Source organism: Erythrolamprus reginae, chromosome 10 (genome assembly GCF_031021105.1).
Source record: "Erythrolamprus reginae isolate rEryReg1 chromosome 10, rEryReg1.hap1, whole genome shotgun sequence".
Classification (NCBI taxonomy): Eukaryota; Metazoa; Chordata; class Lepidosauria; order Squamata; family Dipsadidae; genus Erythrolamprus; species Erythrolamprus reginae.
The window spans coordinates 36,051,388-36,079,199 of NC_091959.1; the positions used below are offsets into that span (position 1 = coordinate 36,051,388).

Consider the following 27,812-nt stretch of genomic DNA (forward strand, 5'->3'; position numbering starts at 1 on the left):
GGAGAGACGGGGGCTGAGGGGATCCTCCATCGCCCCTCAGGAGCCCCGCCCCCCTCCTTCCCTCCCGCCAAACGAGGGGAGGGCAAAACTCCACCTCCCAGGAGGAGGGGTTAAAAGGGGAGGAGGGGGCGAGCGCCGCACAAGCCCCTCCTAGCAGCACCAGCAGCCGCCGCCGCCTCCTTCCATCCTTGCAGCCATGCCGGCCTTCGTGGTCTCCACCAACGTCTCGCGGGAGGCGGTGCCCGAGGGGCTCCTGGCGGAGCTGACCGAGGAGCTGGCCAAGGCCACGGGGAAGCCAGCGCAGGTGAGGGAAGGGGCCTGGGAGGGAGAGCGAGCGAGAACCCCCCTCCCTCTCCTGCATCCATATCGCTCTCTCTCTCTCCACCCGCAGTACGTCTCCGTGCAGGTGAACCCGGACCAGGTGATGTCCTTCGGGGGCTCCAACGCGCCCTGCGCCCTCTGCAGCCTCCACAGCATCGGCAAGATCAGCGCGCCGCAGAACAAGGCCTACAGCGCCCTGCTCAGCGCGCTCCTGGCCAAGCGCCTGCGCGTGCCCGCCGACAGGTAAGGGGCGGGGCTGGGGACGGGGCTCTCCGGCTCTTCTTTCTCCCTCACTCCCGCTTCTTCTCTCCTCCGCGCAGGGTCTATATCAACTTCTACGACATGGCCCCGGCCAACGTGGGATGGAACGGCTCCACCTTCGCCTAGCGGAAGCGCCGCGGCTGCCCAAGGGAAGGGTGGGGCGGGGCAATAAAGGCTTTCTAACGGTTCCTCCGCCTCTGGCTGTATCTTTGCGTCGAGGGTGGGGCGGGGCCTAGGTGCCTTCTGACGTCATCGGGACGTGCCGCCGGTAGACATGGCGCTCTTCGCTGTTCGCAGGTGAGGCCACGAGGCTTAGGCTCCGCGCAGGACTAGCTAACCGAGTTGGCCCTTGTGGGAGGAAGGCGACGGGGGCTTCCGGAGCGGGTGTCGGGCAAGCGGCCAGGGGCCTCTAAGCCTGGAGGACTTCAACTCCCAGAATTCCCCGGCAGAGTGCTGCTTTGCTTTGATGGTTAGGGAATTCTGGGAGTTGAAGGCTGAAAGTTGCCCAGGTTGGAGACCTCTGCCTCAGAGGAACTCTGCGGGGGCGGAGAGGGGGAAGACCACTGACGAAGATCGGGGCCCGGACGGCGCTTTCAAAAACCCCGGAGTGCCCGGGCCAGGTGGAGTGGGGGAAAGGGGGGGGTCGCAAGCGGTGTAAGCAAAAGCCCCAATTCGCCCCGGCAGTCATGAAGGCGCGGGAGTCGAGGCTAACCTTCAAAGCCAGAGCTGCTCGTTAACGGAGGAGGCGACTGACAGAAGACCATTCGGATGCTCTCTTAACGACGTCTGGAACGGAGTGTTTAAAGTGTTTTCGGACCTCGAGTGTCCCTAGCACCGATAAAAGCTCTCTTGTCTCTCATAACAGTTACAGAAGGCCACACGGCTTGGATCCTCCCATGCAACGCCTCCTATTATTATTATTTATTATTATTATTATTATTATTATTAGTCTTCGGTGAGGGGCGGCATACAAATCTAATAAATAAATTATTATTTTTATTAGATTTGTATGCTGCCCATCTCCGAGGACTCGGAGTGGCTCACAACAAAAAAACTACAACGAATACAAATCCAATATTTAAAAACAATATAAAAACGCTTATAAAAAACAATCCAGACAAACCATGCATTAACCTCAATAGCTAAGGGGTATGTTAATTTCGCCAAGCCTAGTGACATAGGTGGGTTTTCAAAAGTTTACCAAAGGCAAGGACAGTGGGGGCAGTCCTAATCTCTGCGGGGAGTTGATTCTAGAGGGCCGGGGCTGCCACAGAGAAGGCTCTTCCCCTGGTTCTCACCAGAAAGCATTGTTTAGTCGACAGGACCCAGAGAAGGCCAACTCTGGGACCTAATCGATCACTGGGATTTGTGTGGCAGAAGGCAGTCCTGGAGGTATTCTGGTCCGATGCCATTTAGGGTTTTATAGGTCATAACCAACACTTTGAATTGAGACCGGAAACTGATCGGCAGCCAGTGCAGGCCGCACTCTAGGTACAAATGAAGGCCGACACCCGCTAAAGAACCAGCGGCTGTGATTACTTTTCATGTATATAAACAGACCCTCCAAGCCAAATTAAGTGATCCCTTCTGTCATGCACAATCACCTCCCCCAGTGTTACAAAACTTCGGATGGCCCCCTCCCTCAGAGATGAATGTGTTACAATCCTCATCACCAACACTGGTAATGGTGGGAGGTGTGGTTGAACATCCTTTGGTAACTGATACAATTGCTTGATATTGCTAGTCTTTTTTCTCCTGATTTTTAATTTGGGTGGGGTTTTTTTACTTTTTAAATATACTTTTTCAGCATGTTTACGTGATGGTTGCAATGTCACACTACCAGCATCTGCAGCCATATGATGTCATAACTCACGTAATTACAGGGCACAACTTTATACATATAATACAGGTGGTCTTTGACTTACAGCCATTCATTTAGTGACGTCAAAGTTATAAAGGCACGGGAAAAAGTGACCTGGCTTCTTTACACTACCTCTGTAACATACCTGTGGTCATGTGATCAAAACCTGGATACATGGCAACTGGCCTGTATTGATGATGGTTGCAATATTCCAGGGTCACGTGATCACCTTTTGTGGCCTGATTAGCAAAGTCAATGGGGAAACCAAATTTGACAACTGCAGCAATTCACTTAATTGGCAAGAAAGTTTGTAAAATGAGGCATGACCCAACTGTCTTGTTTGGCAGCAGAATTATGGCTTCATTGTAGCCATAATTGACTACCTGCAATAATCATTCTCATACCATGGCCAGATTTGAGTAGCCTTTGATCTCGGGGACACCAAGATGCTAGAATTTGTCCTTTTTCATTCTGGATTGTATGGCACTGCCCCAGATAGACCTGCTGTGCAATCTAGGGGTCTTTCAGAATTCATGACTTGCTCAGAGTGTAGGGGGCATTCACAGCTAGGAGGGTCTTTGCCTTCAGGTGTTATCATAGACCGTAACATAGGGTTGGGAGGGCTTCTGCCCATGTCAGGATACCATTCTGCTCTAGCTAAGCCCATTCCTGGGCCAGGAGGCCCTATACTGCCCTGGTCACTTCACGTTGAATAACTATAATACATTCTGCACTGGGTTGCATTTGGAAAACAACTGGAAGCTTAAGGGGTGGTATTCATATGCACACGTTTAAAAAAATATATTTTAATAATGAACAAACAAAACAAGACATACAAACTTTCAAACAAAACAAACACAAAATGAATTAGCCTAATATCTTACAATTCTCTTCATTGATTCATTCTTTTTCTGAGATGTTAGTTCAATTCTTTTTTTTTCTATCCAACTATATAATTTCCCCCAAACTGTGTAGTAATCTTTATTTTGTTTATTCTGTAATTCATATGTTAATTTGCTTAATTTAGCACAATCTACTCTGCGACCTGTGTTAGCTATCAGTTTGCTTCTGGGTTCAATTCAAAATCCTGACGGATCTATAAAGTTCTGCTTGGCATGGTGCTTTACCTGCTTTACAAAAAGTTCTCAAAATGTTTATAAATGGTGGAAAATTAAAATGCCAGTTTGGAAGAAGAAATATACTAATCAATATCATGACATGTTTTTTAATTATGTCTCCGTCTCTGATTTCTGTGGGCCAAATCTAAATTTTTAAAAATCTTTCAGTTGTTTTCCGTGTTAGCAAAAACTTCAGAAGAGAAGGATTTAGGGGTAGTGATTTCTGACAGTTTCAAAATGGGTGAACAGTGCGTTCAGGCGGTAGGAAAAGCAAGTAGAATGCTTGGTTGCATAGCTAGAGATAAAACAAGCAGGAAGAGGGAAATTGTGATCCTGCTGTATAGAGCGCTGGTGGTGAGACCCCATTTGGAATACTGTGTCCAGTTCTGGAGACCTCACTTACAAAAAGATATTAATAAAATTGAACAGGTCCAAAGACAGGCTACAAAAGTGGTGGAAGGTCTTAAGTATAAAACTTATCAGGAAAGGCTTAATGAACTCAATCTGTATAGTCTGGAGGACAGAAGGGAAAGAGGGGACAGGATCGAAACATTTAAATATGTTAAACAATTAATTAAGGTTCAGGAGGAAAGTGTTTTTAATAGGAAAGTGAACACAAGAACAAGGGGGCACAATCTGAGGTTAGTTGGGGGGGAAATCAGAAGCAACATGAGAAAATATTATTTTACTGAAAGAGTAGTAGATGCTTGGAACAAACTTCCAGCAGACGTGGTTGGTAAATCCACACTAACTGAATTTAAACATGCCTGGGATAAACATATATTCATCCTAAAATAAAATACTGTACAGGAAATAGTATAAGGGCAGACTAGATGGACCATCAGGTCTTTTTCTGCCGTCAATCTTATATGTTTTATGCTGTGGCTTCTATTGGCTTTGATGGTGTCTAGTTACTCTGTCTTTTGAAAGCCTCGTTTTCTTTTACCACGGATAATTCTGAGCATTACTGCATATTTATCTAATAACTAACCAATAAAACAAGGAAACTCTTCAGTTGAGATTCCGTCACAGAAAATTCTTTTTGTTTGAAATCGGTAAGTCTATTATTTTGTTTAAAAGAAGCCTATACTGCTCTAAAACAAAAGCAAACATGAAAAAGGGGGAAGGTAGCGAAAAAGTTGAATATTAGAAACATAGAAATATAGAAGACTGATGGCAGAAAAAGACCTCATGGTCTATCTAATCTCCCCTTATACTATTTCCTGTATTTTATCTTACAATGGATATATGTTTATCCCAGGCATGTTTAAATTCAGTTACTGTGGATTTACCAACCACTTCTGCTGGAAGTTTGTTCAGTTGAATATTAAAGATAACTGCTTGGTTTTTCCTCCCATAACTTATGTATGTGCTAAAATGACTTTCCTTGGGAAATCCCCAGGTACGTTAGTGATGAAGAGGATAACCCAGAATGCAAATCCCAGTTGCTCTTACAACGGCTGCAGGAGCAAGCAAGGACTCGGCAGCTGCAAAAACAGGAACAGAACTGCCCCACTTCTGGGCAGCGAAAAAGACCGCCACCCGAGACCCTTGAAGGAGAGACCAGCGAGGAATTAAAGCAAACAAGCAAAAAGAAGAAAGTAAGGCAGGGATCTTTCTCAGCCCAAAGTCACAGAGAAAAAGGCCCAAAACGACATGCTGGTGGGGCAGAAAGTTTGCCCGAGAAAGAAGATGACTCAGGCAAAAGCAGAATGGAGAATGGTGGGAATTCCAGCACACCTGAAAGAAAGACAGAAGCTGTTCAAGGTAAAACAAATTTTGATTTTGGCTGGGTCCTTCTGGGAGATTCACTCAAGCAGATTTTGGTTGGATATTATGACGGACGGTTAATCTCTAGAGCTGTTATATTCTCCACTATATTTTTCATCTCTTGCGCCTCTACTTGTATTTCACTCTGCCACCATTTAGTCAATCCTTGGATCACATCCCCGTCTGACTGCACTAACATCTTATATATATTACTTGCTTGCGCCTTGGTACCCTCACTTTTTTCTCTTTTTTTATTTTCTCTAACTCTTATCTCCTTCCTAAATAGTGCTTCTTTATTTTCCATTTCATTCAGATATTTACATATTGCATTTATTTGTAGCCATCTTCCCTTACCCAACCACCATTCTATACGATTTCTACTTGGCCTTCCATCCTTCTCATATAGTTATCCCTCTTCCCTTCAACTCTCCTAAAACCCTATTTAGATTTGTTTCGTTATCTCTATTTATTACATATAATGACACTTTTGATGTATATAATCCTATTTTCCCCTGCCATTTTTTCCAGATTTCCATAGTCCCTTTCATGGGACCTATTAATTTATCTAGATAGCTCCTTTTCCACATAAAAATTAATTCTCTATTCTTCATCCCATTTATATCTTTTTCCAATTTCACCCATTTATTTTCAAATAATTGCAACTTCATTAATATTTCAATTTGAAATGTTTCCCTATACAACTCCAAACAGGGAATTCCATATCCACCCTCTTTTTCATTAGCTATTAACCACTTTCTCCTTACTCTCAGTCTCTTATTTGGTATCAATATTTCTGTTACCAACAGACTGCAAGAACCCAAGTCAGCACAAAGTAAACTGTTCTTCCTTGAGCTTTTGGGTTTGGTACTTGATAGTCCAGCACCAGGTCCAGCTGGCAGGGCACACATTGCAGGGCCTGTTCAGGAAGGTCTGATGGGGTCCAGGAGGAGAACCTTTTTTGCTCCCCCCCCCCCCCCCGGAACATGGTTCCTGAGCTTTGCCATCGGGTAGGGGTGGTGCAGAGCTGGGTAGTGAGTTTGGGTGTGCTTGCCCACCAATAGTCTTTTTTAATGGCTTCACGGCCTGCCTTGTTATATTTTGGTTATTTGTGTTTGTATTTTTTCATTTTGCAAGAGTCGAATATAGAAACATAGAAGACTGATGGCAGAAAAAGACTTCATAATCCATCTAGTCTGCCCTTATACTATTTCCTGTATTTGATCTTAGGATGGATATATGTTTATCCCAGGCATGTTTAAATTCAGTTACTGTGGATTTACCAACCACATCTACTGGAAGTTTGTTCCAAGGATCTACTACTCTTTCAGTGAAATAATATTTTCTCATGTTGCTTTTGATCTTTCCCCCAACTAACTTCAGATTGTGCCCCCTTGTTCTTGTGTTCACTTTCCTATTAAAAACACTTCCCTCCTGGACCTTATTTAACCCTTTAACATATTTAAATGTTTCGATCATGTCCCCCCTTTTCCTTCTGTTCTCCAGACTATACAGATTGAGTTCATTAAGTATTTCCTGATATGTTTTATGCTTAAGATCTTCTGCCCTTTTTGTAGCCTGTCTTTGGACCCGTTCAATTTAATCAATATCTTTTTGTAAGTGAGGTCTCCAGCACTGGACACAGTATTCCAAATGTGGTCTCACCAGCGCTCTATATAGCGGGATCACAATCTCCCTCTTCCTGCTTGTTATACCTCTAGCTATGCAGCCAAGCATCCTACTTGCTTTTCCTACCTCCCATTTTGAAATCAGAAATCACTACCGCTATATCCTTCTCTTCTGAAGTTTTTGCTAACACAGAACTGCCAATACAATACTCAGATTGAGGATTCCTTTTCCCCAAGTACATTATTTTACATTTGGAAACATTAAACTGCAGTTTCCATTGCTTTGACCATTTATCTAGATCTCTTGCACATCTACTTGTATTTCACTTTGCCACCATTTAGTCAATCCTTGGATCACATCCACATCTGACTGCACTAACATCTTATCACAAGAACAAGGGGACACAATCTGAAGTTAGTTGGGGGAAAGATCAAAGGCAACATGAGAAAATATTATTTTACTGAAAGAGTAGTAGATCCTTGGAACAAACTTCCAGCAGACGTGGTTGGTAAATCCACAGTAACCGAATTTAAACATGCCTGGGATAAACATATATCCACTGTAAGATAAAATACAGAAAATAGTATAAGGGCAGACTAGATGGACCATGAGGTCTTTTTCTGCTGTCAGTCTTCTATGTTTCTATGTTTCTATATATTACTTGCTTGCACCTTGGTACCCTCACTTTTTTCTCTTATTATTTTCTTTAACTCTTATCTCCTCCCTAAATAGTGCTTCTTTATTCTCCCTTTCATTTTGCTAACACAGAACTGCCAATACAATATGTGTGATGGATCACACAATATGTGTGATGGGTTCATCTAGAAACTGCATAAACATACTAATCCTATTAGAAAGTAGCTATCTGGAGCCCCTTTCTGCCTGAAAACACACACCTTAAGATCAGCCACTTTCTTCCATGAAGTCTTTCTTGAAAAACAAATCTTGTGTCTTGTCCCTTTTGTAACAGGAGAGGAAAGTTTGTTGGAGAATCATCCAGAAGATGGAGATACCCCAGCAGAAGGCTTTGGAGGCCAGGCCGGAGAGAAGGCTTTGGAGAACCAGGGTGGAGAGAGTCGGATGGTGCCAACACCAAACCCAAGAACAGCTCCCAGCCTGATGATCCTCGGTCCTTGTGAGCAAAAGAACCTGCACAAGGTAACAGGATGGTTAACCAACATCAGGTCAACTCTTTACTATGGCTGTGTTCCAAAAGGAAGGTAGGTGAACAGTGAAAATGGGTGAACAGTGCAGTCAGGTGGTAGGAAAAGCAAGTAGAATGCTTGGCTGCATAGCTAGAGGTATAACAAGTAGGAAGAAGGAGATTGTGATCCTGCTGTATAGAGCGCTGGTGAGACCACATTTGGAATACTGTGTTCAGTTCTGGAGACCTCACCTACAAAAAGATATTGATGAAATTGAACGGGTCCAAAGACGGGCTACAAGAATGGTGGAAGGTCTTAATCATAAAACGTATCAGGAAAGACTTAATGAACTCAATCTGTATAGTCTGGAGGACAGAAGGAAAAGTGGGGACATGATTGAAACATTTAAATATGTTAAAGGGTTAAATAAGGTTCAGGAGGGAAGTGTTTTTAATAGGAAAGTGAACCCAAGAACAAGGGGACACAATCTGAAGTTAGTTGGGGGAAAGATCAAAAGCAACATGAGAAAATATTATTTGACTGAAAGAGTCGTAGATGCTTGAAACAAACTCCCAGCAGACGTGGTTGGTAAATCCACAGCCACTGAATTTAAACATGCCTGGGATAAACATAGATCCATCCTAAGATCAAATACAGGAAATAGTATAAGAGCAGACTAGATGGACCATGAGGTCTGTTTCTGCCATCAATCTTCTATGTTTCTATGTGCAGCCTGGAAGCTGCTCCAGGCTAAACCCCACTCTTCTTCTCAGCATGGTTCCTGGCAGCTCCCTCCACTCTTCTTGAATGAAAACTTGCTTTTTAACTTGCAGAGCTGCTGCCTCCTGCTTTAAGGCAGAGAATCTGAGTGTTCGAGAAGGAGGAGAAACCTTGATGTGGGCTTTGGGGCGGGGGGCCCCTTCCGTGGGTGAGTCCAGAGCAGAGGCTGAGCGATACTCGTCCCCCAGGGATGCCCGCCCAGGTTGTGCAGTTAAACTCTCAGGTTGGGGGCTTTGTGCAGAGGGGTCTTCCTCCTGGGCCTGGAGCCATCTTTCCCCCACCCCTCAAATTTTTTTCAGTTTTTTTCCCCCTTCTGTGCATGTGCAGAAGCTGAGTTTTCAGCATGCTTTGCCATCTTTTGGGGGGGGGATTTCTTGGGGTTTTTGGGTTTTTTTGCCAATGCGCAACCACGTGACACGGGAGGAAGCGAACCAGCACCCCAGGCTCTGCGTTCCCCTTGCAGGTGTCACCCTTTGTGCCACGGTGGTTTAGCCGGCCGCAGCAGTTCCAGAGGCAGATCAGAGGGAACCTCGTCCCCCTGCAGGACGTCCCGGCCATTCACCCCAAGCTGAGGAAGAAGCTGCAGGCCAGCGGAATAGCCTCCCTCTTCCCAGGTATTCCCGGGGCGGGGGGGGGGGCTGTGTGTTTCTGGGGTTCACTCACCGGGTTTTCATATGGGAAGCGATGCAGTCATAAAAGGTTCCTTTCACTTTTGGTGTATTAAACGCTGCAGGCAACCTTGGGAAATAATAGAAGTGGGGTTTCGGAGGTGGGGTTTCGAGGACCGGTGTTTTTGCGATGCTGTGATTTCGCTGAGGCTCCCCTTGCTGGGAAACCCCACCTCCGGTCTTCCGTTGCCGGCGAAACACCCGTTTTTGCGCTTCTGGGATTCCCCTGCTGGGATTCCCTTGCAGCATTGCAAAAACAGGGAAGTCCGGAGATGGGGTTTCCCATGCAGGTGAGCCTCAGGGGAATCCCAGCAGCGCAAAAACGAGTGCTTCGGCTGGCAAAAGGGGTGAATTTTGGGCTTGCACGCATTAATCGCTTTTCCATTGATTCCTATGGGAAACATTGTTTCGTCTTACAAATTTTTCACCTTACGAATCTCATCCCGGAACCAATTAATTTCGTAAGACAAGGTATTGCTATATTGATAAAATTGAACGGGTCCAAAGACGGGCTACAAAAATGGTGGAAGGTCTTAAGCATAAAACGTATCAGGAAAGACTTCATGAACTCAATCTATATAGTCTGGAGGACAATAGGCATAGGGGGACATGATCGAAACATTTAAATACATTAAAGGGTTAAATAAGGTTCAGGAGAGAAGTGTTTTTAATAGGAAAGTGAATACAAGAACAAGGGGGCACAATCTGAGGTTAGTTGGGGAAAGATCAGAAGCAACATGAGAAAATATAATTTTAGTGAAAGAGTAGTAGATCCTTGGAACAAACTTCCAACAGATTCTTTCCCCAAAGGTTTTCCTCCCTTCAATGGGCTTTTGAGACATTTTCCCATTTACTTGGGGGGGGGGGGTTGGGTTAAGCTCCTAAGCCTTCCATCGGGTTCCCCCACCCCACTAATACTTCCTCCGCTTTATTCCCCTCTTCAGTTCAAGCCGAGGTGATTCCAGCTATCTTGGGTTGTGGGCCGAATGGGGCGCTGGCTGGCCGGGGGGGCTACCCGCCAAGCGACCTCTGTGTCTCGGCCCCCACCGGCAGTGGCAAGACGCTGGCCTTCGTCATTCCGGTGGTGCAGGTGAGCCTCGGGTGGCCTCGGGCACCGCCAGCTGTTGCCTGGGAGTGTGGTGGTGGGGATCCTCCAGAACCACAGGGCCCCCTCGGGAGCCACGGCCGGTGCTGCGGAGGATACGGTGGGCTGGAGGGTAGGGACAGAGGCATCCAGGGTGGAGAACTGCGTCCCTGCACTTTGAGTGTCCAGTCCAGTTGCAAAAGATTTGATTTTCTTGCCTCGAAACCGAACGTTTCGTAGTGAATTTTAAGGAGCTTTTGACGGATGAAATAATTAATAGTAATAATAATTTATTAGATTTGTATGCCGCCCCTCTCCGAAGACTCGGGGCGGCTCACAACAATAATAAACAGTCTACAAATCCAATATTTAAAATACAGTTTAAAAACCCTTATAGTAAAATAATCACACAATCCATTCAAACCATACACAAACCAAGATAGTTGGGGGATATGTCAGTTTCCCTCATGCCTGGGTACAAAGATGAGTTTTCAATAACTTACGAAAAGAGAGGAGGTGGGGGCAATTCTAATCTCCGGGGGGAGTTGATTCCAGAGGGCTGGGGCCGCCACAGAGAAGGCTCTTCCCCCGGGTCCTACCAGACGACATTGTTTAGTTGACAGGACCCAGAGAAGGTTAACTGTGTGGGACCTAATTGGCCCCTGGGATTCGTGCGGCAGAAGGCAGTCCCGAAGGTATTCTGGTCCAATGCCATGTAGGGCTTTTTAGGTCATAACCAACACTTTGAATTGTGACCGGAAACTAATCGGCAACCAATGCAGGCCGCGGAGTGTTGAAGAGACGTGGGCAAATCTAGGAAGCTCTCACGGACGCATTCTGCATGATCTAGAGTTTCCGAACACTCTTCAAAGGTAGCCCCATGTAGAGAGCATTGCAGTAGTTGAACCTCGAGATGATGAGGGCATGAGTGACTGTGAGCAGTGACTCCCTGTCCAAATAGGGCTGCAACTGGTGCATCAGGCAAACCTGGGCAAACGCCCCCCTCGCCACAGCTGAAAGATGGTGCTCTAATGTTAGCAATAGAAGAAGTGGAGTGAAAGGAATGTTGTAGGTGACCGGAAGGGCCCAGAGCAACTGTGGTCCATGCGCTGGGAACTCTCAGCCGACCTTTGGGGGTGCATGGGTTTCTTTGTTTGTACATGAAGGTGTTTTCTCTGCACTTATTTCGGAGGACGTGACAAAACCCCGTTTCTGACCTCCCGTTTTTGTGTTGGCAGGCCCTGTTAGACCGCGTGGTCTGCCACGTACGAGCTCTGGCCGTCTTGCCCACCAAAGAACTGGCCCAGCAGGTACCATCTGGAGGGGGGAAGGGGGAGGGAGGTCTTTGCGACCCTGGTTTTTCCCCTCCCTGCCCAGGAATCTTGGAGTGGGTTGGCTTGAGAACAGTCTTGGGCGAGAGACAAACACAAGAAAGTGAAGGAGTTGTTACCACCCTCTGCTCACGTTGTGTTAGTGCATCTGCAATAGGACCCCATAACCCTGGTGGGCAGACTTGTGGCTTCTTGTATGTGCTGTGTATTTTCTGAGAGCCCCCTGCCCGGTGACCAGGGATGGGCAGCGGGCAGGACGGAGTGGAACGCAGTTCCACTGGCGGAAATGAAGATGCGTGCACAGCTCCAGCTGATCGGCGGCTGTCACTTCCTGGATTACTGGGCTCGGCTCGGCTCTCCTTTTTTTCCCTGCTGCTGCTGCACCCCCTGCTTTTTTCCTCTTTCCTCCTTCCTGGCCTCGGACGAGCTTCCCTCTCTCCTGCCTGACTCCCCTCCAGCCTTATACGGCCACCTCCCGCCTGAGGAGCAAGCAGAAGGTGTGGGTGGAAGCGGCGCTGGCAGCATTTATGCTTCTGGCAGCACCCGTTCGCCTAGCTACCCAGCCTGAGGCGGGGGGGCGATCCAGGAAGAAGAGCACAGGAAACGTGAAGAAAATTGTCCCCCCAGCGAGCGACACTGATGAGGTTGTAAGTCGAGGACTTAACAGTTCACTTGAACGATGATGATCGTTCAAGCCACTCCCACCTGGCTACATGGCTGGCAAGCCACTACCACCTGGTCACATGACTATTAAGCCACACCCACAAAATAAGCCACACCTACAGTGTGGCAGTAAAAAATTTGGCTGCCCATTACTGCCGGTGACCCAAAGAGGGTGAGAGACGCCACTCTTGTTATGGACCCTCCAGTAGAAGAGGCCAGGCTGGTCCAGTTACATTTTCAGTGCTCTCTGAATTTTGTTGATTTCTTCCAGATGTTTAATTACCAGGTTAGACAATGTCATTAAAATGTTTTCCACAAGATCAATAAAAACAAATAGTGCTTCAAATAATAAATGCAACAAATATTCATTTTTTTAGCCAAACAAATCCCCAGAGAGCCTGATGCATTCCTGGAAAGCCTTCCTCTGGTCCTTAACCCTGCTGTTCTCGGGTCCTTTTAGACCCAAAACGAAATTGTAAAAATTTGTAAAAGAATTTTTTCCTGTATATCTGAAACTTGAAATTACATGACTTTGTCTTATTTGATGGGTTCTTTCTAACGGGTCCCTTTTTTTGGTTGTTTAGTTTTTGCTGGGCAAAAATACTTACATTTGTACTCTTCCAGGTCCTTTTAAACCCAGAGTAAAAAAATGTTGGTTTTAGCTACTGGAAGTGTTTTTTTGAATACTTTTTCCACTAGTATACTAATTTGAACATTTCTGAACATAATGAAATGAAAAAAAATTGATGCCTATTTGTTTATTTTGCTCAGAAAAGGGCCTCCCCTCCACCAGGTTAATCTATCTATAAATTGAAAAAATTGCACACAGTCGGGGAGGGGGGGGGGCTTTTCTGAGCAAAATAAACAAATAAACATTAATTTTTTTTCATTTCATTGTGTTTAGAAATGTTCAAATTAGTATACTAATGAAAAAAGTATTCAAAAAAACACTTCCAGTAGCTAAAACCAACCTTTCCTTCCCTCCCTGGTATTCACACGCTCACGATCTGTTCATCTTTCTTTCAACATTGACTTCTTTTGATAGGTGGCTAAGATTTTCAATATTTACACGGACGGGACTGGGCTGAAAGTGGTCCAGCTTACTGGACAGAAATCTTTCGTGAAAGAACAAGAGTCCCTGGTTGAGACAACGTAAGTCCACGTTCTCCTGGGCCCATGCGTTCATTGCATCTTGCTGCCTCGGCCTGTGAGCTTTGAAACAAGATAGGAAGTTTCTAACTAAGAAAGAGGATGGTCTGGGAGCGGTAGCCGAGGCCCAAGTACATCTGCATTTGTGAATCCTTAACCCTGACATGACCTTGAGTACGTTGTGGCTTGACCTTGGTTGTCCTGTTATGTGATATTTTGTGCAACCTCATGGCTGATTGTCCTGTCAATTCCTCATTTGCTCGACAAGGCCTAGGGGGAGTCAACATCTGGATGGGACCCAAAGCAACATTCCCAAGGATGCTGCTCCTACCGTATTTTTCGGAGTATAAGACGCACCCTTTTCTTCCCTAAAAGAGGCTGAAAATTTGGGTGTGTCTTATATTTAGCTTTTATTTTTATTTTTTATTCATTTTTTTTTTAATTTAGCTTTTTTTTCAAAGCCTTTTTTTCTGCCCTAACTATGTGCTAACGACCTTCCCAGCAGGCTCTTTCATTGTTACTCTCTGCAAAGAATGTTTTCCAAGCCCTAAGTCTTTGCAGGGTTTTTTCCATTGCTCTAACTTGCTCCAGATAAGTTTCTTTCCAGGCCTAATCAGGTGCTAACGATCTTACCAGCTCTCACAGCTTGCAAGCTCTTTCATTGTTACTCTCTCCAAATAAGGTTTTTTTAAAAGCCCCAACCAAGGTATAAAATAATGTGACCAGGCTAAGAAGGCTCCAAAACTAAAGTGTGTCTTATACCCCCCACCCTGTTGTTTTTGGGCAGGCTGACGGGATTTCGTAGCCTGGCTGACATTGTGGTAGCCACCCCAGGACGCCTGGTAGACCACCTCCAGCAAAGTCCCCAGTTCAGTTTACGAGAGCTTCGTTTCCTGGTAAGTACGACTCTCTCGCAACATAGAAACATAGAAGATTGACGGCAGAAAAAGACCTCATGGTACATCTAGTCTGCCCTTATACTATTTCCTGTATTTTAACTTAGGGTGGATCTATGTTTATCCCAGGCATGTTTAAATTCAGTTCCTGTGGATTTACCAACCACATCTGCTGGAAGTTTGTTCCAAGCATCTACTACTCTTTCAATCCAATAATATTTTCTGGGTAACTGAATCATACTTCCAAATGGGTTCCCCCCCCCCCCTTATTTCTGAGTGCAGATTATTGACGAAGCAGATCGTATGATTGACAACATGCACCAGGATTGGCTGCAGCAAGCGGTGGAGGCTGTGCACCGGGCTGAAGGGGACTTTGGTTCCAGCGGGCTGTTCAGGAGGGTACAGCCGAATCCCTGCACAGCAGCCAGGTAAGATTCCTGGGGGGAGGGTTTGGGGATGGCTGCACTGAGGTCCAGGCCCTGTGTCCTGCCACCGAGAGAGAGAATAATAATAATTTAATAATTTATTACATTTGTATGCCGCCCCTCTCCGAAGTCTCAGAGCAGCTCACAACAATAATAAACAGTGTAACAAATCCCAATACTTAAAAACTATCTAAAAAACCCTTGCCATTAAAATAGACACACAACCCAATCATGCCATACATAAACCGTAATAGCTAGGGATGTATCAATTCCCCCATGCCTGGCGACATAGGTGGGTTTTCATTAAAACCATGCAACACAATCATTCCATGCATAAACTATATATGCCTGGGGGTATCTTAATTCCCCATGCCTGGAGACGTAGGTGGGTCTTTAGCAATTTACAAAAGGCAAGGAGGGTAGGGGTGGTTCTAATCTCCGGGGGGAGTTGATTCCAGAGGGCCGGGGCCGCCACAGAGAAGGCTCTTCCCCTGGGTCCCGCCAGACGGCATTGCTTAGTCGATGGGACCTGGAGAAGCCCAACTCTGTGGGACCTGCTCCATCACTGGGATTCGTGCAGCAGAAGACAATCCCAGAGATATTCTGGTCCAATGCCATGTAGGGCTTTATAGGTCATTGCCACTCCGAGTCTCCAGAGAGGGGCGGCATGCAAATCTAATAAATAATAATAATTACCAACACTTTGAATTGTGACCAGGAACCAATCGGCAACCAGTGCAGGCCGCGGAGTGTTGATGAGACATGGGCATATCTAGGGAAGCCCATGATTCCTCTCGTGGCCGCATTCTGCACGATCCGAAGTCTCTTGAGAGGGGAGAGGACTGAGCCTCAACTACCCCGAAGGGGGGGAGTACAAGCCGAGGGGCTTTTCAGGAGGGAGGTCCCCCCTTCCCTGTTTCTCTTTCCAGGGCCTGCCACCCCCAGATCCCCCTGCAGAGGCTCCTGTTCTCAGCCACTCTGACGCAAAACCCCGAGAAGTTGCAGCCGCTGGGCCTCTTCCAGCCTCGCCTCTTCACGCCAGCTCCATCTGGGAAGGGGAGCGATGGGCTTAGCTCCCAGCCCTGCGTCAGCGAAAAATACATCCTCCCCGAGGGGCTGGCGGTAAGTCTCCCTTCCCTCGACCTCCTTTGCACGGTGGGTGCGCCCAGGAAGACACGCCCATTGGCTTAGTATGGATTCCACCCTGTCACTCCAACCTCCTTGAAAGGGGTTAGTCTGGAATCCTCAATCTGAGTATTGTATTGGCAGTTCTGTGTTAGCAAAAACTTCAGAAGAGAAGGACTTAGGGGTCGTGATTTCTGACAGTCTCAAAATGGGTGAGCAGTGCAGTCAGGCGGTAGGGAAAGCAAGTAGGATGCTTGGCTGCATAGCTAGAGGTATAACAAGCAGGAAGAGGGAGATTATGATCCCGCTATATAGAATGCTGGTGAGACCACATTTGGAATACTGTGTTCACTTCTGGAGACCTCACCTACAAAAAGATATTGACAAAATTGAACGGGTCCAAAGACGGGCTACAAGAATGGTGGAAGGTATTAAGCATAAAACGTATCAAGAAAGACTCAATCTGTATAGTCTGAAGGACAGAAGGAAAAGGGGGGACATGATCAAAACATTTAAATATGTTAAAGGGTTAAATAAGGTCCAAGAGGGAAGTGCTTTTAATAGGAAAGTGAACACAAGAACAAGGGGACACAATCTGAAGTTAGTTGGGGGAAAGATCAAAAGCAACGTGAGAAAATATTATTTCACTGAAAGAGTAGTAGATCCTTGGAACAAACTTCCAGCAGACGTGGTTGGTAAATCCACAGTCACTGAATTTAAACATGCCTGGGATAAACATAGATCCATCCTAAGATCAAATACAGGAAATAGTATAAGGGCAGACTAGATGGACCATGAGGTCTTTTTCTGCCATCAGTCTTCTATGTTTCTATGCCACCAGTAGGAATCTAATGGGGCAGGAAGTGGGGGCTTCTCTTTCTCTGCTTTGGGGGACCAGGCACCTGGGTGGAAGGTGGAATGGATACCCAGCCAGCTTTTGGCAAGAGTTGGTAAATAAATGGGTCATTCATAAAATAATTAAATCACCTGATAAGTCTGCGGAGTCTGCGGAGAGGGGCGGCATACAAATCTAAATAAACAAACATTGGAAGCCTGTGACTGTAGAGGCACAAGGCAGAACGGCCGGGCTTTTGCCCTTCTGGCCGGCCTGAAGGAGCCCTTCCGGATATGCTGCCCCCAAGCGAGCCAGACTCCCGGGGCAAACGCTGCCGTTCCCTCCCTCTTTCTTTCTCTCCCTAGCAATATTTTTTTTATATAAATTTTATTTACAAATATAACACATGGTACATAGAATACATAAAACATTACATTATATCCAGTAAGAAAAATACGAATCACCGGGGGGGGGGGGGGGGGAAGAAAACAAAACAGAACAAAACAAAACCCGAAACCTATATATTAAAATAAAGGCGTGTGCAGGATCAGTATCTATATTCTTCCGAAACTATGTAAATTTTCTTTAGATTCAGTAACAGTTTTTATCGGTGAAATCACATTCACCATCATCAGTCTGAAGTTATAAGCTTCGTGCTGCTGTAAATATAGTTTATTTTCATAGATTTTCACGGGTATATGTATGTAGATTGTTCTGAGTTCGGGTTTTGCCCAGTGTAATATTTTGAGTATTTATGCGACGTTTCAGTGAAATCACATTCACCATCATCAGTCTGAAGTTATAAGCTTCGTGCTGCTGTAAATATAGTTTATATATATATATATATAAATTTTATGTGTTCATATTGTAATTAGCGAGGATTTTTTTTTTTTCTAGCCAGTGGTAGAGTAAATTCCAACAATCATAGAATTGTGAGTCATCTTTACCTGGTCTCTCCCTAGCAATATTACGTTCCATGCAGCCTGAACTGGAAGCCGCTGTTCCTCCTGCACTTCCTGGTGAGGCTGAAGTTCTCCCAGGTGCTGTGCTTCACCAACAGCAAAGAAACCTCGCACAGGTGAGAGTTCCTGGCAGGGCGGGACCCATCTCTCCAGTGGTGGGTCCCAGGCCCCTGTTGCCTGACCTGGCCGGCAGCCGCTCCATGGGTCCTTCAGCAAGGATCTTTCTCAGCTGTGCAGATTCGTCCTTGCGCCAAAGCCTTGTTCTCTTCCACCCTCTCCCGCAACTGTCCCATCCCCCCCTTCTGTCTGTCCGTCCCCAGACTCTTCCTGCTCATCCAGGCCTTTGGTGGAGTGAAGGTAGCCGAGTTTTCTTCAAACCTGAGCCCAAGCAAGAGGAAGGCGACCCTGAAGGAGTTTGAGCAAGGAAAGATCCAGCTGTGAGTCTCTCCAGGGGGAGTTTTGGTATCGTCTGCTCTGAAATGCTGGGGGGGTTCTCACCTGCACCAGGGTTTCTTTGCATCAGAGTTTAGGGGCTGGGGCACTAACCTCTAGGGCAGGGCCTTCTCCTTGGGGGCTCCTTGTGGAGGCTCTCCACCAGCTTGGCTAACTAAATCTTGCCAGCTTCCCTTTGCAATATAGCCTGTTTTTCACGAGATAGATAGATCGATAGATCGATAGATAGATAGATAGATAGATAGATAGATAGATAGATAGATAGATAGATAGATAGATAGATACATACATACATACATACATACATACATACATAGATACATACATAGATACATAGATAGATACATAGATACATAGATACATAGATATCTCTATAGATATATCTCGTGAAGAACAGGCTATATTGCAAAGGGAAGCTGGTTAGATATACAGTGATACCTTGTCTTACAAACTTAATTGGTTCCGGGACAAGGTTCTTAAGGTGAAAAGTTTGTAAGACAAAGCAATGTTTCCCATAGGAATCAATGGAAAAGCGATTAATGCGTGCAAGCCCAAAATTCACCCCTTTTGCCAGCCGAAGTGCCCATTTTTGCGCTGCTGGGATTCACCTGAGGCTCCCCTCCATGGAAAACCCCACCTCCGGACTGCAGGGGAATCCCAGCATTGCAAAAACGAGCGCTTTGCTGGCAATGGAAGTCCGGAGGTGGGGTTTCCCAGTGAAGGGAGCATCAGTGAAATCGCAGCATTGCAAAAACACTGAAGTCCTCGAAACACTGAAGTCCTGTGTTTTTGCGATGCTGCGATGCTGCGATTTCACTGATTTTCCCCTCGCTGGGAAACCCCACCTCCAGACTTCCATTGCCAGCGAAGCGCCCATTTTTACGATGCTGGGATTCCCCTGCTGGGATTCCCCTGCAGCATCACAAAAACACAGAAGTCCAAAGGTGGGGTTTCCCATGGAGGGGAGCCTCAGGGGAACCCCAGCAGCGCAAAAATGGGTGCTTCGCTGGCAACGGAAGTCCGGAGGCGGGGCATCCCAGTGGCGGCAGTGGGTTTTGTAAGGTGAAAATAGTTTGTAAGAAGAGGCAAAAAAATCTTAAACCCTGGGTTTATATTTTGAAAAGTTTGTATGACGAGGCGTTTGTAAGATGAGGTATCACTGTATATATATGGCCATACCCTTACTGGGATTTGATCCTGGGGCTCCGACAGAAAAAACACACATATATATATACAGTATATGTTTTTTTATATATATATAAAATATATGTGTGTGTTTTTTCTGTCGGATCAAATCCCAGTAAGGGTATGGCTAGCTGATGAGGCCAGAACAAGGCCGAAATAGCGCTATGTTAGTCTCCCTTAATTTTAAAAATTTCAGCAAAAACATATTTATTATTATTATTATTATTATTATTATTATTATTATTATTATTTTGAGTGCCTTCAAGTCAGCCTTGATTCCTGGGGACTGCCAGGACCAATGCCTGTAGTTCCCTTGACGAGAGTTCGAGGGGTGGTCAGCCGTGGCCTCTTTCCTAAGGGTGAGAGAGAGAGAGCGACTGGCCAAGGTCTCCAAAGTGGGACTGTAACTGACCATCTCCTGATCTCCAAACTGACTCTCACGGCTGGAGCGCTTGAAGTCACGCTCAAACTATTTGGGCCACGTGGAAAGCAACAAACTGCCCTGTATTTCTTTCCGGAACAGTCTGATCAGCACGGATGCCACGGCTCGAGGAATTGACTTTGGTGGAGTGAAATGTGTCCTCAGCTACGATGCCCCCCAGTTCATCAGAACCTACATTCACCGGTACTTTCTTCGGAGGAACGGACGGGGGGGGGGAGGCATTCTGGAAACAGGGGATCTGATCTCTCCCTGCAAGCCCCAAGTTTCCTTTTTTATTTTTGGGGGGAGTCCAAGGGTGTGGGGAGGGGTATTCATCTTCTCACCAGACGCCTTTTGCATTTAGGGTGGGCAGGACCGCTCGTGCCGGGAAGGCAGGCCTGGCTTTCATCCTGCTCCTCAAACGGCAGGTAAGGGGGCCCGTCCCACCCTCTGTAAACTTTCCTTAGAACGTGTTCTGCAACCCCTGGTGGGGGAGGTGGGGGTGCATTATTATTATTATTATTATTATTATTATTATTATTATTATTATTATTATCATTTGTCACGCTGTATATTGACAGACCCTCAGAGACATTTAGTAATGAAAGAGTTAACTAAAGTGTGCCTTATTAGATCCTCCTATTATGGCTGCATAGCTAGAGGTATAACAAGCAGGAAGAGGGAGATTGTGATGCCCTTATATAGAGCGCTGGTGAGACCACATTTGGAATACTCTGTTCAGTTCTGGAGACCTCACCTACAAAAAGATATTGACAAAATTGAACGGGTCCAAAGACGGGCTACAAGAATGGTGGAAGGTCTTAAGCATAAAACGTATCAGGAAAGACTTCATGAACTCAATCTGTATAGTCTGGAGGACAGAAGGAAAAGGGGGGACATGATCGAAACATTTAAATATGTTAAAGGGTTAAATAAGGTTCAGGAGGGAAGTGTTTTTAATAGGAAAGTGAACACAAGAACACGGGGACACAATCTGAAGTTAGTTGGGGGAAAGATCAAAGGCAACATGAGAAAATATTATTTTACTGAAAGAGTAGTAGATGCTTGGAACAAACTTCCAGCAGACGTGGTTGGTAAATCCACAGTAACTGAATTTAAACATGCCTGGGATAAACATATATCCATTGTAAGATAAAATACAGGAAATAGTATAAGGGCAGACTAGATGGACCATGAGGTCTTTTTCTGCCGTCTTCTATGTTTCTATGTAATATCCTGTCGGCTCACTTTTCTTTTTTTTCTCTTCTAATCCTCCATTATGTAAAGACGTATACAGTGATCCCCCGTTTATTGCGTCCCCAACCATTGCGAACAGGGTACTTCGCTATTTTTCAACCCAGAAGTCAAAATACCATCTACGCATGCGTGCCCGTTTTTTCTATGGGCACGCATGCGTAGATGGCAACCGGGAGATCAGCTGCTAGGCGGCTTCCCTGGGTCTTCCCCCTCTTGCTGGCGTCAGCGAGGAGTTTCCCCACCGCCCACGCAAACTCCTCGCTGCCGCCCGCCCTTCGCCCGCCCACGCCGTTCATTCTCGCCGCTTTCGAGCTGAGTCCGGAAGCGAATTCGCTCCCGGACTCAGCTCGAAAGCGCCGAGAGCCAGCGTGGACAAGCCGTTCGTTGGCGCTGGCTATCGGCGCTTTTGAGCTGAGTCCGGAAGCGAATTCGCTCCCGGACTCAGCTCGAAAGCGCCGAGAGCCAGCGTGGACAAGCCGTTCGTTGGCGCTGGCTATCGGCGCTTTTGAGCTGAGTCCGGAAGCGAATTCGCTCCCGGACTCAGCTCGAAAGCGCCGACAGCCAGCGTGGACAAGCCGTTCGTTGGCGCTGGCTATCGGCGCTTTTGAGCTGAGTCCGGAAACGAATTCGCTCCCGGACTCAGCTCGAAAGCGCCGAGAGCCAGCGTGGACAAGCCGTTCGTTGGCGCTCGCTATCGGCGCTTTTGAGCTGAGTCCGGAAGCGAATTCGCTCCCGGACTCAGCTCGAAAGCGCCGAGAGCCAGCGCCCCCCGGATCCCCAACCCGGGTTTGGGGGGCTGCTAGGAAGCCCCCCATGCCGGCGGCAAACAGCCGCGCCGCCCCCAATTTTCGGCTCCTCGCTAGCGCTGTGGGAGTAAAAACACCATCTGCACATGCGCAGATGGTGTTTTTACTTCCGCAGCGCTACTTCGCGAAAACCCGCTCGTTGCGGGGGGTCCTGGAACGGAACCCTCGCAACGAGCGGGGGATCACTGTATTTTATGTTGTCCCTCGAGACATGTTTTATTTGTTTGTTTCTGTTTTTAAAATAAATATATCTTGTTTGAACAAATGACTAAGGCTTTCATCCATCAACTCCGCGGGGTTAAGGTCCTAACAGACTTTAATCACTTACAAACCACGACATTATTATTATTATTATTATTATTATTATTATTATTATTATTATTATTATTATTAATTAGATTTGTATGCCGCCCCTCTCTGCAGACTCGGGGCGGCTCACAGCAGTAACAAAAAAAACAATGTACAACAAATCTAATATTTAAAAATATCTCTTAAGAATGGCATGGACGGGTCAGCAGAGGGCCCAGGAAAGTGCAGGGCCTGAGTTCTGCTGGGGTCACTTCTGCTGAGCCTGCCGCCCTGACTACAGTCGTGAGAAGTCTTAGGCCACTTCCCTCCTCTAGGAGTCTAGGTTCCTGAAGATGCTGAAGGATGCAGGACTTGCAGAGTTGCAGCCACAGCTGGTCACGGACGCCTCCCTCCAGCCCCTCGTCCAGCAGTACGAAGGAGCCCTGGCCGAACTGGCACAGACCATCAAGGTAGCCTGGCTTTCGGGGGGAGGGAAGCAAGTGTGTTGGAGGCGGCCCTGGGTCAATGTATAATAATGATGATGATGATGATGATAATAATAATAATAATAATAATAATAATAATAATAAAATAAAAAATAAAAAAACCCCAATAATGATAATAATGATAATAATAATAAAAACAATAATAATAATAAATAATAATAAACAAAACAACAATACTAATAATAATACTAATAGTACTAATAATAATGATAACAACAATAATAATTTATTAGATTTGTATGCCGCCCCTCTCCGAGGACTCGGAGCGGCTCACAACAACAATACACAATGTACAAATCTAATGTTAAAAGAATAATTTAAAACCCTTATTATAAAAAACAAACACACAACCTAACAGACCATATATAAAAAACCATAGTAGCTAAGGGGTATATCTGTTTCCCCATGCCTGGTGACATAGGTGGGTTTTCAGGCGCTTTCGAAAGGCAAGGAGGGTGGGGGCAATCCTAATCTCTGGGGGGAGTTGATTCCAGAGGGCCGGGGCCGCCACAGAGAAGGCTCTTCCCCTGGGTCCCGCCAGACGGCATTGTTTAGTCGACGGGACCTGGAGAAGGCCAACTCTGTGGGACCTAATCGGTCGCTGGGATTCGTGCAGCAGAAGGCGGTATGCGCAGAGCATTCTTTGTTTACCAAAAGTTGTGCACACAGAAACGTTTATATTGAGATCAGTTGTGAATAATTACTCAGCCGCACACAGACTCAACAACTTGATCTAAAGTTTGAGAAATAGCGCGTTCCAATAAACAAAGTCATACACATAATAGTCAGCATAACGATCCAAATATTATCAAGTAGAAAGTCTTTCTTACCAGTTGCCTTTGTCATAAACAGTAATCAAAGATATGAAGCCTATAAACACAGTTTAGAGTACACAACTACAACACGTAACATGCAGAGAGAATGCCCAGCAAACAGTGAGTAGCAGAGACAAAGAGCAACAGCGACTCAGAAATAAGCTATGAACTCTAGCCCCCTCTTGTGGCAGTCCGCAACACCTCAACTAATCAGACATAGCTCATTTATAGCTATATACAGTGATACCTTGTCTTACAAACTTAATTGGTTCCGGGACGAGGTTCTTAAGGTGAAAAGTTTGTAAGATGAAAGAATGTTTCCCATAGGAATCAATGGAAAAGCGATTAATGCGTGCAAACCCAAAATCCACCCCTTTTGCCAGCCGAAGTGCCCCTTTTTGCACTGCTGGGAATCCCCTGAGTCTCCCCTCAATGGGAAACCCCACCTCCGGACTTCTGTGTTTTTGCGATGCTGCAGGGGAATCCCAGCATTGCAAAAACGAGCGCTTCACTGGTAACGGAAGTCCGGAGGCGGGGGCCTCCGCAAAAAAAGAAGAGGCAAAAAAATCTTAAACCCCGGGTTTGTATCTCGAAAAGTTTGTATGACGAGGCGTTTGTAAGACGAGGTATCACTGTATTTTAACACACCTTGTTGGTTTATATAAAGCTCATAGGTAAGAAAGCGAGGACAAATAAAGGAAAATATTTCTTCAGCCAGAGGGTCATTGGTTTATGGAATTCACTTCCAGATGAGATCGTGACAGCTGTCAGCCTATGTTGGTTGAGACAGGCAGGGTTCCCTTGAGTACCATTTGTTGGGTGTCAAGGGAAAGGGAGGGTCTTGCCTTCTCTTTCTGCTCAAGATCCCCATGGACAATTGGTGGGCCACTGTGTGACACAGAATGCTGGACTTGATGGGCTTTGGCCTGATTCACCATGGCTCTTCTTATGTTCTTATATATTGCCAACCCAACAGTTTTGCACAGAGTCCTACACACTGGAGTAAGTATTCAAGCAGATGTACAGCTAGCATATCTCATTATGTCTTTGGAAGCAAATTATGTGTACCAACTCACAGTATACACAGTTGTGGAAAAGTTCCATTTTTATTTTTTAAGTCTCTCATTGAGGCAGTTCACATGAAATAGTAAAACGAGTGACCCATTAGCCGTTGACTTCTCTTACACGCAGGCCTCGGTAGGAAGCCAAGGGTGGCCCCTTCGTGGAGGGATTGGCAGGTGTCGGGATGAGGCTTAGTCTGTATCTTTTTTGATAATTACCTAAACACATTGGTCCAGGAAAAGCTTTCGGCTGTGAGCTCCCATTTCTCGGACTGTGTTCTAGAAGTGGACTGGCTGCTCTTGTCTCTCTCTCTCTCTGTGAAATTTCTGGGGCTAATAATCTCTTGGGGGGGGGGGCTAATAATCTCTGGGGGGGGGATAACAGTAAGACCTTCGACATGCAACAAGCAGAGATTAAGAAGAGTGTGGATGTGTGGATGTTATAGCCAATAATGACACAGACTTAGTTATGCTGATTAAGTACTATATACATATATACATACAACAGAAACAATCCATAAACTGCACATAGCAAGCACTAAGCAATACAATATAAACTGCATAATACAAGCACTAAGCAATACAACATAAACTGCACATTGCAAGCACTAAGCAATACAATATAAACTGCACAGTGCAAGCACTAAGCAATACAATATAAACTGCACATTGCAAGCACTAAGCAATACAATATAAAGTGCATAATACAAGCACTAAGCAATACACAATTCCCCCTCAAGGTAAAGACAAAAGTGAATGAGCAATTCAGCATCATTGTGGGACAGAGTACTGGCGCCCTCTTATGGCAAACCAGCCAAAACTCTTAAAGTGATACAATATTACTACTTAAATACAAGAAACTACAATAGGCAGTTTAACATGGCAATCCCAAACAACCATGTACCATGTACTAACACGGTCCAAACGGCTATTCCAAGGGCTGAATGAATTACATATGAATTACATATTTCAACAGGAGGAGCAGGTGGGAAAGCGATCTTAAAGCAGCCTGAAGAAATGCTTCGTGTGTGTCCTGAGGTGCAGACGGAGCTCAGCCCCATGCTCTTTTGGGGGGAGCACAACGCCCAGCAGCAGCAGTATTCGTCAAGAGCAACTTGAGGGCCAAGGAATGAACGGGGGACACACAGCCTGTTCTCGCCACGAAGCAGCAAGAATAATTCTCAGCTCTTCAGATTGATAAAAGACTCCCTGAGCAGAAGACTCCAGCCATGGCCAGCACAGGGCCTGAGTGACCCCAGACAAGTGTGCAGTCACACAAATCAGTCTTTGAAATGGCTGAGCTGCCTCTCCAAAATACAGCAAGCTGGTTGTGTCTGAGATGTCGGTGTTGATGAAATAACAGTCACGCTGATTTTTGATATCCGTTCCGTTTCTAGCTACAGGGGTGGACCAAAAAATGGAAACACTTGACTTTCTGGCATCATAATGTTTGAATACCTTCAAATCAATCAAAACTTGACATATTTTAATTTTTTTAAAAAATTCTGTTATTTGATGGTTTTTTTCAACTACTTGTTTTTTTACAGAAATTTAAGGAAATTGGTTATAACCTTCTAGAAATGGCAGACCTCTCAGACTTTCAAAGAGGCCAAATTGTTGGTGTTCGAATGGCAGGCGCTAGTGTAACAGAAAGGGCCCGAATGTTTGGCGTTTCAAGAGGTCATGTCTCAAAAGTAATGACTGCTTTTGAAAGAGATGGGAGAACGTCCTCAGCCAAGCACAGGTCTGGTCGAAAGTGGAAGTCATCTGAGAGAGACCATCGGACTCTAAAGCAAATTGTTAGAGCGGATCGCAAGGCCACAGCTCCTAAAATCACTGCAGAGCTCAATAGACACGTACAGAACCCAGTTTCCACAAAAACTGTTCGAAGGGAGCTTCACAAACCTGGATTCCGTGGAAGAGCTGCAAGGTGTTTCCATTTTTTTGTCCACCTCTTACATGTCTGTAGCTGTATGTCTCAATTAAAAATTTTACCCTACTCAAGTGCATGCATTCTGCTAAGGTATAGAGCTATCCTCCCGGTTCAAAGGGGCCACGCCATGGGGCAGCTCTTCTGTGGACGTGGAGGTGGCTCTGCCATCCCAGTGGAAGGCATCCAGCACAGCAGGGACACTGGAGGTCCACTCTTGTTGTAACTAGGCATGTTATTCTGCAATGCCGATTTCCATATTTCCCGCATTCAAAGCCACTTTGAGGCTTCGTAGCCCAGAGCTCACCAGCAGGTCGGGTCGAAAGATGCAGGATTTTTTGCCCAGCATCTCCATGGCCCTTGTGTGGCTGCTTTATTTATTATTCATTTATTTATTGGATTTGTATGCCACCCCTCTCCATGGACTCGGGGCGGCTCACAACAAACATAGAATACATGGTAAAACAATTTGATCCAATTAATTACAGTTAAAAGACTTAAAACTTAAGAACATTCAATTTATCATTCACTCAATAGGTCACTCTAAACACATTCATTGGTCGGGGGTGAGGGTGGGAGATCTAATGGCCCCAGGCCTGGCGGCAAAGATGAGTTTGCAAACTTTTTCGGAAAGCAAGGAGGGTGGAGGTAGTGCGAATCTCTGGGGGGAGCTGGTTCCAGAGGGCCGGGGCCCCCACAGAGAAGGCTCTTCCCCAGGACCCGCCAGCCTATATTGTCTGGCTGACGGGGCCTGAGGAAACCCACTCTGGGACCTCACTGGGCGCTGGGATTTGTGCAGCAGAAGATGGTCTCGGAAATATTTATTTATTTATTTATTATTTATTTATTATTTGGATTTGTATGCCGCCCCTTTCCGAAGACTCGGGGCGGCTCACAACAAGTGAAAAAACAATCCAATACATAACCTAGTCCGATGCCATGGAGGGCCTTATAGGTCATAACCAACACTTTGAATTGAGTCCGTAAACCAATCGGCAGCCAGTGCAGTCCGCGGAGTGATGTTGAGAAATGGGCACGCCTTGGGAGACCCAATACCGCTGGCTGCGTTT

The 27,812-nt window shown here is 45.9% G+C and overlaps 2 protein-coding genes across 2 annotated transcripts; both read left to right on the forward strand.

The window, feature by feature from the left end:
- Window positions 1-136: 136 nt before the first annotated feature.
- On the forward strand, window positions 137-770 carry MIF (macrophage migration inhibitory factor). The gene is made up of 3 exons (XM_070762500.1): window positions 137-304; window positions 392-564; window positions 642-770. Exons 1-3 carry the CDS (start codon window positions 197-199, stop codon window positions 706-708), a joined length of 348 nt encoding a protein of 115 aa, XP_070618601.1. The 5' UTR covers window positions 137-196; the 3' UTR covers window positions 709-770.
- On the forward strand, window positions 740-26,811 carry DDX51 (DEAD-box helicase 51). Its single transcript, XM_070762497.1, has 16 exons — window positions 740-879; window positions 4,964-5,328; window positions 7,928-8,115; window positions 9,346-9,496; window positions 10,495-10,640; window positions 11,873-11,944; window positions 13,674-13,780; window positions 14,565-14,673; window positions 14,956-15,101; window positions 16,028-16,220; window positions 18,021-18,136; window positions 18,341-18,457; window positions 20,182-20,283; window positions 20,444-20,507; window positions 22,766-22,900; window positions 25,789-26,811. Exons 1-16 carry the CDS (start codon window positions 857-859, stop codon window positions 25,813-25,815), a joined length of 2,061 nt encoding a protein of 686 aa, XP_070618598.1. The 5' UTR covers window positions 740-856; the 3' UTR covers window positions 25,816-26,811.
- The last annotated feature ends 1,001 nt before the right edge of the window (window positions 26,812-27,812 follow it).